The sequence below is a fragment of the Polypterus senegalus genome, chromosome 9 (genome assembly GCF_016835505.1).
Source record: "Polypterus senegalus isolate Bchr_013 chromosome 9, ASM1683550v1, whole genome shotgun sequence".
NCBI lineage: Eukaryota > Metazoa > Chordata > Cladistia > Polypteriformes > Polypteridae > Polypterus > Polypterus senegalus.
This window is the reverse complement of record NC_053162.1, coordinates 92,562,231-92,575,394: the sequence shown is the minus strand read 5'-3', so window position 1 is coordinate 92,575,394 and position 13,164 is coordinate 92,562,231. Positions and strand designations below refer to the sequence as shown.

The window sequence follows — 13,164 nt, the reverse complement described above, 5'->3', positions numbered from 1 at the left end:
CATTTTTGATGGTGCATTGCTTTCAAAATACATTTCTTCTGAATTGTCTTAGCTGTGACATCTCAATCAAAATGCACCCCTTAGATGGTGATGCAAGAATTTGTTAGACCTGCTGCAGTGATTCTGCTACAAAATGCTTTTCAGATTTTAGTTGAATGTGTGGTTTCATTTTGGTTTATTTCCTGATATTATAAGGATTAAAAAAATATTAACCAAATATCGCCAGGTAGAAACCAAGTAATTTGGCACACTATAAAATAGAACCACCTAAGAACTATATAAGAACTACCTTTACTTTTGGTTGCAATGTTCACATATGTGCCCTTTTTTGATGTGAAGATTTTTTGTAGTGAGCGAGATAAAGCCCTATTCATTAAAAAAAAAAAAAAGAGGGAGGAATTTTGAGCATTGTCAGATGTATTTTCTCAATACTTAATTACCACTGAACTTTTATAATTATCTGAGAATTAAATGTTAATAAAACATTTTTTATTTTGTTTATTTTGAAAAATTCATGTTAGTATCATATGGGGTACATATATGTAGCCCCATTAATTTTAGCCCATATCAATATATCATTAGATATTTGCAGTGTTAAATATTTTAATCTTGGTTAATAGTTGACAACATTAATACAAACATAAAAGCTTATGTCACAATAAATCATTAAATGTAAAACACATATTATATGCCAGTGGATGAGTTTAATTGTGTGCTTGAGTGTGACCAGCGGTTGGTATTTTGTTGGATCCTTAGATGGTTCTTGCTAATGCTGCCTGAATGGGATCCAGCAGCTTTCAAGTGAAATTAGGATTAAGTGAGTTAAAAATCAAAGTATGAATGTTTTTGATGTAAAGAAAACAAATGAGTAATATACATCGATCATCCACAACATTAAAACCACCTGCTTAATATAGTGAAGATCTCCGTGTGCTGTCAGAAAAGATGTTAGCAGTAGATACTTTAAGTCCTATAAGTTTCAAGTTGGGGACTCCATGGATCAGATTTTCTTTTACAGCACAATCTACAGATGCTCGATCAGATTGAGATCTGGAGATTTGGATTTCAAGTCAGCATCTTGAACTATTTGTTGTGTTCATCAAACCATTCACGAACAATTATTGCAGTGTGGGACGGTGCATTATCCTGCTGAAAGAGACCGTCGTCCTCATGGAATACCATTGTAATGAAGTAGTGTAACTGGCGTGCAACAGTCTTTAGGTACAATACGTGGTGCATGTCAAAGTAACATCCACATAAATTCCAGGACCCAAGGTTTCTCAGCAGAACATTGTCTGGATCATCACATTGCATCCGCTGCATTGCCTTCTTCCCAAACTATATCTTGCCACCATCTCCTTCCCAAGTAATTGATGCACATGCTCCTGGCCCACACGTGATGTAAAATAAAATGTGATTCATTAGATCAGGCCACATTCTTCCTTTGCTCCATGATCCAGTTCTGATGTTCACATGCCCATTGTAGGTATTTTAAGTAGTGTACAGGAGTCAGAATGGGAATTCTGACCAAACTGCAGCTATGAGCCCCATACACAGCAAGCTGCAATGAACTAATGAGACACCTTTCTCTCATGGCCTACATTACATTTTTCAGCAATTTGTGCTACAGTAGCTCTTCTGTGGGATCAGACCAGGCTGGCTAGCCTTCACTCCCCACACACATCAGTTAGTTTATGACACCCATGACCCTGTCGTTGGTTCACTGGTCCTTCCTTGGACTGATTTTGGTAGATACTAACACAACCTACTGGAAACATCCCAGAAGACCTGCCATTTTGGAGATGCTTTGACCCAGTTATCTAGCCATCACAATCTGGCCCTTGTCAAAGTCACTCTGATCCTTATGCTTGCCCATTTTTTCTGCTTCCAACACATCACCTTCAAGAACTGACTATTTACTTGCTGCCTAATGTATCCCACCTTTTGACTGGTGTCATTATAAGGAGGTAATTAATGTTGTTCACTTCACCTTTCACTTATACAATTAAACAGCAGCTACCATGAGTGTTAGACTGATTTTGGCACAGCCTTAACTATTTTAATTTTTGGCACAGAGTACAGATCACCAGCTATGTCATTGCTTAAGTTAAGCTTCAGAGTGTTTTTCATTTCATTGCATGAGCATGATTTACTATGACTTTGCACACTGAATAGAAGATCAAGCTGCTTAAATTATTAATGTACAACATATCTAAAAATACAACATTATAAAGTGTCTTTTTTTATATAATTGATTATTCACTACAAAAATGTAAAAATTGGAGTTTTGCTGATAACATATAAATCATAACACCATTTACATTTTGCCATGGTTATATGTCATTTGTTTATGCAAGTTTCTTTGATATTTATTATAAATTATTTTTAAGACTTAACTAATGGGGAATTAAAAAACATACATCTGTTAAGTAATAATTTGTATTGTTTGCCCAAAATTCTGTTAGGATGACTGACTACTATCTATGGATGTTCACATTTACTAGTTGATTCAAACATATTTTTGATATTATGTCAGATGTCCACTAATTCTCTTACGTATTCAGTTTTTATTTAAAAATAATCTGGTAAATGTTTTTGGTAACATTTTAGCTTTGATACTGCAAAAATGAATCTACTACTCATTTACTTTTATTTAACAAGATGTTGACAAAGGCTTCTTTTGGTTTCATAACATTTCTAAAAGAGCAATAGATAGGTTATTCATCTCTGTGAAGTCTGGCACATTTACTTGATGGTAAAATTACTTGTTACTATGAAGGATTCATAAGTCTTATACTAATTATGTAATATCAAGAGAAATACATTTCAGTTAAGCCATCTCGGACCATTCCAAAGTGAACTTTTATTAGTAGGTCACAGTGCAGAGAGGAATAAACACTTTACTAACGATTTGTGTTATGAAGACCCAGAGTAGTTTATGTTAAGGTCTTGTTAATTAATAGTAAATCAGTAATACGGTATATGCATTTTTTCAGTACCTAAATTAAAGTGTTACCAAAAATCTATAATTTTATAAAATGTTTGGAATTTATTTCTTTATCTTGTGAAATATGCCAATATTTCTGGATTTGAAAAGAAAGCATACACCTATTAATTGTGCATTACTTGTGGTAACATTTAAAGGTTAAGAGCATGCATAAATAAGTATTGAATTGTTCTGTATTGTTTTTAAACATTGCAGTTTGTGTGGGGGATGGGAGGAAGGTATTCTTTTTATTAACAAATTATTTAATAACCAATGATTTTCTTAAATTGTGCCTGTACTACTCTGTACAAATACATTAGATATGGTTGTATTTTACCATCAATTCTTTTCATTTTTAGAGAGAAGTGGTGTCATATGACACAGGAAGAGAAGGACGACAGTCTAAGGTTTAATGAAAACATTACATTTGGTCAGCTGGGGTGAGTCGTTTCGTCAGTCCAGTCCAATATTACAACTTATTAAAGTTCATTAATACATTGTATGTTACAAATTGTTATGATATTTTGTTTCTTTTTCTTTAAACCCATTGCTCATTTCTATACAGAATCTTTATTGCTCCTTACCTTTATAGTAACAACGCCATTAAGGGTGCTCTTTGAGGCTTGCAGTTATGTTTTTTTATTGTACTTTTTGAAATATAAAATTATAACCAAATGCATTTAAATACTCCACAGCTCAATATTAAAGAAAAAATAATGTAAAGTGAAAGTCCAAGTGTTGATTTGTAAATGGAAGTAAAAATTTCACTCTTCTTTGTACATGTGACAATAATGACTCTATAAACCTATGATTAGTGTAGATATTGTGACATACCAGTTCAGTATATCTCAGTTTTGCCATCCACAAAACCACTCCTTAAGTAAGGGCTGAACAATATCTGACAGTTCAACAATGCTCTTCTTGACCAGCCCAAGCTTATCATCCATTTGCAAAATAGTAAGTCTAGTTAAGCCAATGTAGATCTTTGCATTTCTATCATTATGATAATAAATGTAATGATGTGTTCATCTTTAAGAACATATGCCTTGAATTCCAAGTGAGAATCATGCAGGCAGAGCTTATTGGAAGCATACCTTTCATACAGGACAGATTTCGTCATCCAAGAAGAATTTTACGTTAGCACAATTGCTTAGCTGCTCATTAGAGAGTTTTAACTTTCCCAAATGCTGTACTTCATAAGGGTAAAAGTGCCACCAGTGTCTATAACTGCCTTGCCTTGGATACTGTGTATTTGTACTCATATGACTAAAAGAGGAAAAGTAGTTTTCACCATAAAGACCTTCATTTTTACCAGTGTGCTGGTTGTGTGCTACATTGACAGCACCTCCCAGAACAATTGATTACTACATCCTACTCCTGTCTCAGTGGGTACCCAGCTTTCTTCTGTAAGGAGACCTGTCAGCTCTGCAACATTCAGAAGATCTAACTTAATAAACATATCACCTTGTCTGTAGGCTCAGCACATGGTGCAACAACAGATTAGGGATGTCACAAGTACTGATACGTTGCAATCAAGTCGATACCAATGATTCTACAATACCACATTAACACATGTCAAAATGAAAAACAGCAGAAGTCATGTTTGAAAGTACTTTGTGTTTGAGGTTGGAGTATATCACAACACAATTGTGGGAATTGTATTTATTATTACTTAAAACAGCCAAAACATACATACATAGTTACTTTTATCGTATTTCAGGAATAGACTCATATTTGCTTTGAAGATGTCAGAATGTGTCAGGTAAGGTTTGAGCTGAGATTGTTTAAATTGTAATGTCATAGTTTTGAATTAGGGATATTAAAACCCCTTATCAAGCGGGGTCATTTTTGCTAAATCGCTTGTAATTTGACCTCTCCAAATTAGAATCATTGCTGTTATTGAACTCTCTGGAGTATAAACACATGTTTGGTCTCTTTGTAAAGGTAACATTCTCTAGTTTCACCCTTAGTAGTCAGAATCACTGTAGGTGTGACTGATCAAAAGTTATGCACATTAGAACTCACAGAAAAAATTAATTTTTTTGTTCTCGCCTAAGTTTTTTTGTGAAAATAAAGGCCTCTATAGCTGCAGTAGGTAGTTGGGGACAGAAACACACTATGTACCAACAGAATAACTTGTTGACTACTCACATTTCAAATTTGAAAAGAATACCTGTAAAAATGACATTTTTACACCAGTTTTTATGTGGGCATGTCCAGGTGCTATTTAGAGGGACCTGTGGTTTATCCATTATCCACATTTTGGAACGTATGGAAAAAGTGTAATAACTTTTGAATGCTTCAACCCACAGATATCAATGAGGGCTCTACTGAAAACTTACACCTAAAGGAATCTATATCTACACACAGTGTCACTCTATTAGTTATGGAAATTCATATTCCATAATAAAAACAATAAAAAATACACATTTCAATATAAAAATAGTCAAAACAAGTCTTATGGGCTAAAAATATATATATATATTTTATTTTTTACTTTTTTTTAATAAAATGCACACAAACTATATACATTTTGTTACAAACTGTTACAATACAGCTTAGCGTTTTTCCACGTGCCACTGATTGTAGCAATCGTTAGCAGGCAGAAAGCACAAGGGCGTGTCACATGTCGCTCTCTGCCATTAGACGTCACCTGGTCCGATTGATCACTTTCACGCCGCGTACATGCATCTATTATTTAATCGAGAGTGTATTTACGTTTATCTGTACTATTTCCATATTTAAAATGCGAAAAAACTAGGTGAAATCACAATAAACAACCACGCACCAAGTCTGCAGACTGGCACAAATGCCAGCCAGCGCAGCTCGATCGGTTTTGTTTACAAGTTGGTATGGCAAGTTACATATCGACGTGCTCAGCTGCTCATTGGCTGTAAGTTTGGAGTGACACTCACAGCGTCCAATCAAACTGGTAGATTCTACCAGGGTTTGGAGTTGTGCGTCATCGTTCAGCTGTCTGTGACACTCGTTGGCTATACGAGGTGCCAGTCACCCCCCAGACCCATCGTAATTGGCCAACTATTGCAAATATTGCTCGGAAATATTGATGTTTGACTTGCAGAGAGCCTTCAAAGGTAGGAAAAGTCAGCTCTTAAAAAGTATTTACTTCTCTGTAAAAAAGGATTTAGTGTCAGTGCTGTGGTTGTTGTGTGTCAAAATGGTTTATATCATCGGAAAGACGAGACTCTGAATTTTCATTTGATGTGTAGTATGTCGAGGTGCATGACAGAGGGGCATGCACACATGGCTGTGATATGATTGTGACGTCGTAAAATCGTCGTTATGTACCGGGACCGGTACGTGTGCATGTTAAGGGGTACCTCAATCTGAGGTTGAGATTAGTCATTAATCCCCTGCATAGTCCCCACAAGGGAATGGAGGTCTTGCATTTAATTTTTGATCATAATGAACATGCCTACAGATGTCAGTCCACGGAACTTTTCAGTTATCTAAATGGTGTATGCACTATGGGGGGAATCTTGCACACATCAACAATTATGCATATGGTATACATTAGCACACTGGCTGTGATAATAATTAAAATCTGAGGCAAGTTCCAAAGTGGCAATGAAATAAGCTGTTTTTTAGCTTACTTTAGCTTAGTGTTTCAGTACTTTATTGCTCAAAGCACATCTCCCTATTAATATACTGTAACATATACTGCACCAGGATGTCAAAAGTAGCATACTTCATGCCTGAATATGAATGTGGAAATGCTAAATTTGTGTCATTTATATTGTTCTTGAAGGTAAACTAATGGTCCATAAGTATAACCCTTAAAATCTGATGAATGTAGTGAAAGCACATTTCTCATATGTGAATGGTACGTTGGTGAATGTAATGCAGTCTCTCAGTTATGAGTAATTAACTACAGGTAATGTAAGTCCAGTAATTGTCTAATTCTTAGTTTGTACAAAGGCATGAGCAATAACAAAGTCTGACAAATCTCATGTATGACACCATGAAAACAACACTTTACAAGAGTTCTGAAATTAGAACATTAGAATAGTCTAGATGAGAACAGGCCATTCAGCCCAACAAAGCTTCTCAGTTCTATCCACTTAATTCTTCTAGAAAAACATCTAGTCTAGCTTTGAAAGTCCCTAAAGTCTTCTGTCTACCTTGCTTCTTGGTAGCTTATTCCAAGTATCTGTGGTTCTCTGTGTAAAGAAAAACTAACTATTGTTCGTGTAAAGTTTACCCTTAACAAGTTTCCAACTTTGTCCACTTGTTCTTGATGAACTTATTTAAAAAAAAAAAAAAAAGTCTTGATCCACTGTACTAATCCATCCATCCATCCATTCATTATCAAACCCACTATATCCTAACTACAGGGTCACGGGGATCTGCTGGAGCCAATCCCAGCCAACACAGGGCACAAGGCAGGGCCAGCCACTGTACTAATTCCCTTCATAATTTTAAGCACTTCAGTCATGTCTCCTCTTAATCTTCTTTTGCTTAAACTGAAAAGGCTCAGCTCTTTTAGTCTTTCTTCATAACTCATGCCCTGTAGCCCTGGAATGAGCCTAATCACTCTTCTCTAGACCTTTTCTAGCACAGCCTTTTTGTAGCCTGGAGACCAAAACTGTACCGCCTCATCAGTGCATTGTAAAGCTTGAGTATAACCTCCTTGTACTTGTACTCTGCACATAATGGCTTCTAAACACTGTCTGTAAATTGATAGCATAGAGTCCACTACGACTCCTAAATCCTTCATGTAAGGTATACTCTCGATTTTCAGACCTCCCATTGTATATTCAAACCTAATATATTTACTTCCTATGTGTCATACTTAATAACATTTACTGACATTATACTTCATCTGCCCCAAATCCGACCAAACATGTATGCTGTCCAAGTCCCTCTTTTTGGAGCTCTTCCTGGTATTCTACGCATTGCGTTGACAGTCAGTTCACGTGATTACGTGGGAGACGTGATGATGTCACACGAAACTCCGCCCCCCACGGCTTTCGAGCTCAACTCCATTACAGTAAATGGAGAAAAATAGCTTCCCATTATGACCATTACCTATAGAATTTCGAAATGAAACCTGCCCAACTTTTGTAAGTAAGCTGTAAGGAATGAGCCTGCCAAATTTCAGCCTTCTACCCACACGGGAACTTGGAGAATTAGTGAGTGAGTGAGTGAGTGAGTGAGTCAGTGAGTCAGTCAGTCAGTCGCCTTTTATTAGTATAGATTAAAAATAGCAGTGGCCCTAGCACTGACCCCTGTGGAAAACCACTATTCACATCAGCCAATTCTGATAAGGTTCCTTGCACAATCACCCTCTGCTTCCTGTGTCTGAGCCAATTCTGCACCCATCTAAAAACATCACCCTGAGCTCCCACTTCTTTTAGTTTGTTGCTCAACGTCTCATGTGGCACCTTATTTAATGTTTTCTAAAAGTCCAGATAAATAATATCATAAGATGCACTTTGATCATAACTTTTTGTTACTTCCTCATAGAATTCCAGCATGTTAGTGAAACATGACCACCTGGAACATGAAATAATGGATTAATATTAAACTTATAAGTTTGTTTTTACACAGGAAGTCTTAAAGTTTGAAATAAATGAAAAAAGAGATTTTCCTGTTAAATATTACAGCTTAGCAAGTATTTTAACCAGCTCATGATACAAATATACATCTTACAATAGTAAATTTTATAAACCTAACAGTGATTTTTCTGATAAACCACATTTTAACACTAGAATTACCAGAGCCTATGAAAAATCTTGTAGATCCAGCCCACCTTAAATCCGTTCGCACCTATCTGCCAGCGTCTTTTGTCCTGTAAATGTGCCGATAAAGACAAGCCGCAAGCAGCCTACTATTCAATCCCCCCACTGACTTAGAACGTGCACAAACTTCTCCCAGCTCATGCCTTGATTGATTATCTCGGGGTGAATTGCTGGAATTTTAGAGTGGAAATAATAGATTGTTTTTCGGAACACATGCATTTCATGTGTGTTCTGTTTCTACAATAATCTGTGTAAACACATTTTTAAAACAGAAACGTTTTTCATATTTTAGTAGTAAATGACAAAATGTAGGCATAAACTATATAATGTATGAAGCCTGAAGTCCAAAGATCAAATAAACACTTTCACAAAAGGTTCAAAGAAAAGACAACAGCTTCCGTGGCGCAGCGGTAAGATTTGCTAACTCGGTCCTCGGTTCGATCCTGAGTGCCTCCCATTTTTGCCGTTTTCAGTAGTGAGCTGCTCTTATTGTTAATATTATACAGTACACTCATACACTTGGTTTGCGTCTGTAACAGACGGTGTACATTTATAGGACTTGTAAAAGTTACCGTTTTATTTTCACTTTTATTCTCTCAGTCATGATCACAATACATACTACTGCTCCCCCTACCCAGGGATCTGACGCTGATAGTTTTTATTTGAAACTGGGAGTAACTGTAGAAGTGAGTGGTGTTTTGAGGTAATGGATCTGGACAGTCTCTCATCTGGAAGGATAAAAGCTGACACACAAACGCTGGCGAATCTGCCTTCTTCGTATCTCACTGTCACTTAATTTTGTTTTTTTTTTTTATTCAGTTTTGAGTGTTCCTGCTCACACTGAATTAGTATGTGCCTTATGGTCTATGATGTCAAAAAAAAAAAAAAAACAGAGACATAGGTATATATGATATTTGGAATTATTCTTTTAATGACCTGTATAGTACATTTCAGAGAAAATTGTGGCACGGATGCAACATTACTCATATTATTCATATTCATTCATATAACATCTTGCGGTTGTAATCACTGACCATGTGTTCCCAAACCCCCCTGCTCAACCCCCTGATCTTGCCAGTCCCCACATGTTGCTGTATGCTGTTTCTTTTGTACTCCAGGACATGCAGAGGAAAGAATAGTACAGACAGGTCAGTTCAGCGTTATATGCAATCATCAAATTCAAATGCTCACAGTTCACACACACGCAATGATTGTCCTTCCTACATTTATGACATGTGTACCTGTTACAATGCGCACACTTCTCTCTATGCTGTGGTTTCTATTACACACCTGACAGAAAGAGACGATATATGTGAAAACATCATTGCACTAATGCAATTGAAAACAAACAGCGTGAGATCGGGTGGGAATTTATGCTGGCGCTGTTACTTAGAGTCAGATCAGGAGGGGCGGGGTTAGGTGGGGGGTACAGCGTGATCTTGATTGAGAGAATAAAACTGAAAAAAGCTAACTTTTACAAGTACCATAAATTTATACCCAATGTCCCATATATTTGTCTCTTTCTTTTTTTTCTCTGTGCTGCAAGAAACATCATTCCTACATTTGCGACATGTGTACCTGTTGCAATGCGCACATTTTTCTCTATGCTGTGTAACAGCGCCAGCATAAACTTTAAATGTTATAGGAAAATATTTTTTTGCGTTTATCCATCCAATAATGTTGATTCCTGTTTTGTTTTTTTTTTTTGTTTTTTTTTTGCAAAAATAAATGTTGTATTACTTATCTATAAATGTTTTGAAATAATTGAATTTTAAAAAGTCAATAGTTTTCTTTTTATTTTATACTGATTGTTATTTTATTTTATGTTTTATTTATCAAGGATGCCAGTAGTTCATAATTGTTTAAGTATGAAGTGTAATGTATTTAGGATTTTAATTGATACATTTCCATTAGAATTTATAAAATGAGTTAAAAAAAAACTAGGTTTGCCTTATGCAACACAAATTTTCTAGTGTACTATCTAATTTTTAAGAAGTTGCCAGATTAGGATTTGCTCTATCCTGCACCACATCGAAGACACCCATAGAGCAAGTAAATGAAATGAAAAACAAAATTAAATGTAGCTTGTCCTGAGAATGTGGTTATTAATTTTAAAGGCAGCATTCTTAGGTTGACATTAGTACTTTAAATGAAGCAAAATCTTAATACTGATAACATATTTAGTGCAAATTTAAAAGTATAAAATTTACAAACCACATGCAACTTAATGAAATTATTTACATTAATTAATTTACGTTAACAAAAGCACAAAGACTGCATGAATTGTCTCTGTCCAGTAGAAAGAAAGTCTGGCTAATCAAATTTATTCTCTTAAACTGTTCTGTTTAATAAGCAGAATAACAGTTTAAGTATGATAACAGATTTAGTTCCAGAATTGTTTTCCCTGTTTTTAATTAACATTGTTCCAATGATTCCATTGAGTTATTCATGACATATGGATATTAAATCTGTGAATGAATAACCTTGAGATCTTTGGTAATATTGTGACCTTATCCCTCTGAATCATTATAATCACCTGTAGGAGAAGAAATTTTAAAGAAACTGTATAATCTAAGTATAGTATTAAACATTTATGTTTAGAGTAATGAATATATGTAAATGAAAATTGTTTATTTATTTATTTTTATTTTATTTTATTCTTTTCAGAACCTTTACACATAATATGATCGCTTTTGGGCTTAGCAAGAAGCTCTGCAATGATTTTCTTAAGAAACAAGCTATTATTGGCAATCTAAATGAAGGTATTTCAACTTCAGAAGTTTATGTATTATGTCTCTGTTCATCTTTACCTATTATGATGGTCATTAAAGTTTACTCTTTACTCTCTAGTAACAGCTGCATATCAACCTGTATTTCTGAATTTCAATTGCCTACACATAAAGTTTACAGTAGTGCTTATATCAGCCAAATTCACAAAGCTTATATTGCTTAAACTGTATCTTTGATGTTTTTTATTAGTTATATTTGGTTAAATTTTATTAATGCAATGGCAAGTCTTTAACAGCTGGGTAAAATTTCATTTTTCAGTAATGTGAAGCATTTACTATTTCCATCCATCCATTATCCAACCCGCTATATCCTAATTGCAATAGACTACATGATTTGTGTATTCCACTACTTACCGTACTTCCTATATTTAACAGCAGTGTTCTATTAAATTCTTATTCTAGAATTGTTTTACTATACAATACATCAGCTAAGCACATTTAGTGCTTTGTAGTGCAAAAACCTTTAATTCGATTATTTCTCATACTTGTAATATATATTTCTATTAAACTAAGTGCTATTCAACACATTTTGCTTTCTGCAAGGAGTTTTAAAATTCTGTCCATGTCAGTATGGCTGTTTCTCCAGAAACTTTGGTTTTCTCTCTTATTCCACAGATATACCTATACTGTATGTGTTAGGTGAACTGGTAACTCTAAATTTGTCTTTATGTGTGGGTGGTTATTGTCTGAATGAATGGGCCCTGAAAGGTTATTCTGTGCCTTCTGTCTTGTGCTCTTGGAATAGGTTCTGGTTCTTCATAACAATTAATTGGATTAAGCAGGTTTAGAAATGTTACTTATGTTACTTTACATGTGTTTTCCTTATAGAACTCAAGGTGAGCAGTCACTGTCCTTGCAACAGTGTGTATGTACATACTGTATCTGCTGTTTCTCAGGAATAGTGAGTGTATCATGTGCTGGTTGCATTCTGACAATGAAGACAGAACTAAACTTGCCACTGATGATCCTAACTGGTACATTTTTCATGTACAGTTCCATAAGTGTCTGCACTTGAACTTAGTAATGTCAAATAAAACTTGAAGGTTATTTTTAAGACATTCCTGAGCGCTTTATTTTACAATTTTTTTTTTACTCCTCCACAACTGATATACAGTGCATCCGGAAAGTATTCACAGCGCATCACTTTTTCCACATTTTATGTTACAGTCTTATTCCAAAATGGATTAAATTAATTTTTTCCTCAGAATTCTACACACAACACCCCATAATGACAATGTGAAAAAAGTTTACTTGAGGTTTTTGCAAATTTATTAAAAATAAAAAAAACTGAGAAATCACATGTACATAAGTATTCACAGCCTTTGCTCAATACTTTGTCGATGCACCTTTGGCAGCAATAACAGCCTCAAATCTTTTTGAATATGATGCCACAAGCTTGGCACACCTCTCCTTGGCCAGTTTCGCCTATTCCTCTTTGCAGCACCTCTCAAGCTCCATCAGGTTGGATGGGAAGTTTCGGTGCACAGCCATTTTAAGATCTCTCCAGAGATGTTCAATCGGATTCAAGTCTGGGCTCTGGCTGGGCCACTCAAGGACATTACAGAGTTGTCCTGAAGCCACTTCTTTGATATCTTGGCTGTGTGCTTAGGGTCGTTGTCCTGCTGAA

The 13,164-nt window shown here is 35.3% G+C and overlaps 1 protein-coding gene across 3 annotated transcripts in view; it reads left to right on the top strand.

The window, feature by feature from the left end:
- Positions 1 to 13,164, top strand: part of kiaa0513 (KIAA0513 ortholog) — a 78,437-nt gene that overhangs the window by 60,125 nt on the left and 5,148 nt on the right. For all 3 annotated transcript variants that reach the window (XM_039763486.1, XM_039763484.1, XM_039763485.1), the window contains 2 exons: positions 3,346 to 3,426; positions 11,416 to 11,510. In XM_039763486.1, the coding sequence (XP_039619420.1) occupies positions 3,346 to 3,426; positions 11,416 to 11,510 (176 nt within the window). The remainder of the gene's footprint in view (positions 1 to 3,345; positions 3,427 to 11,415; positions 11,511 to 13,164) is intronic.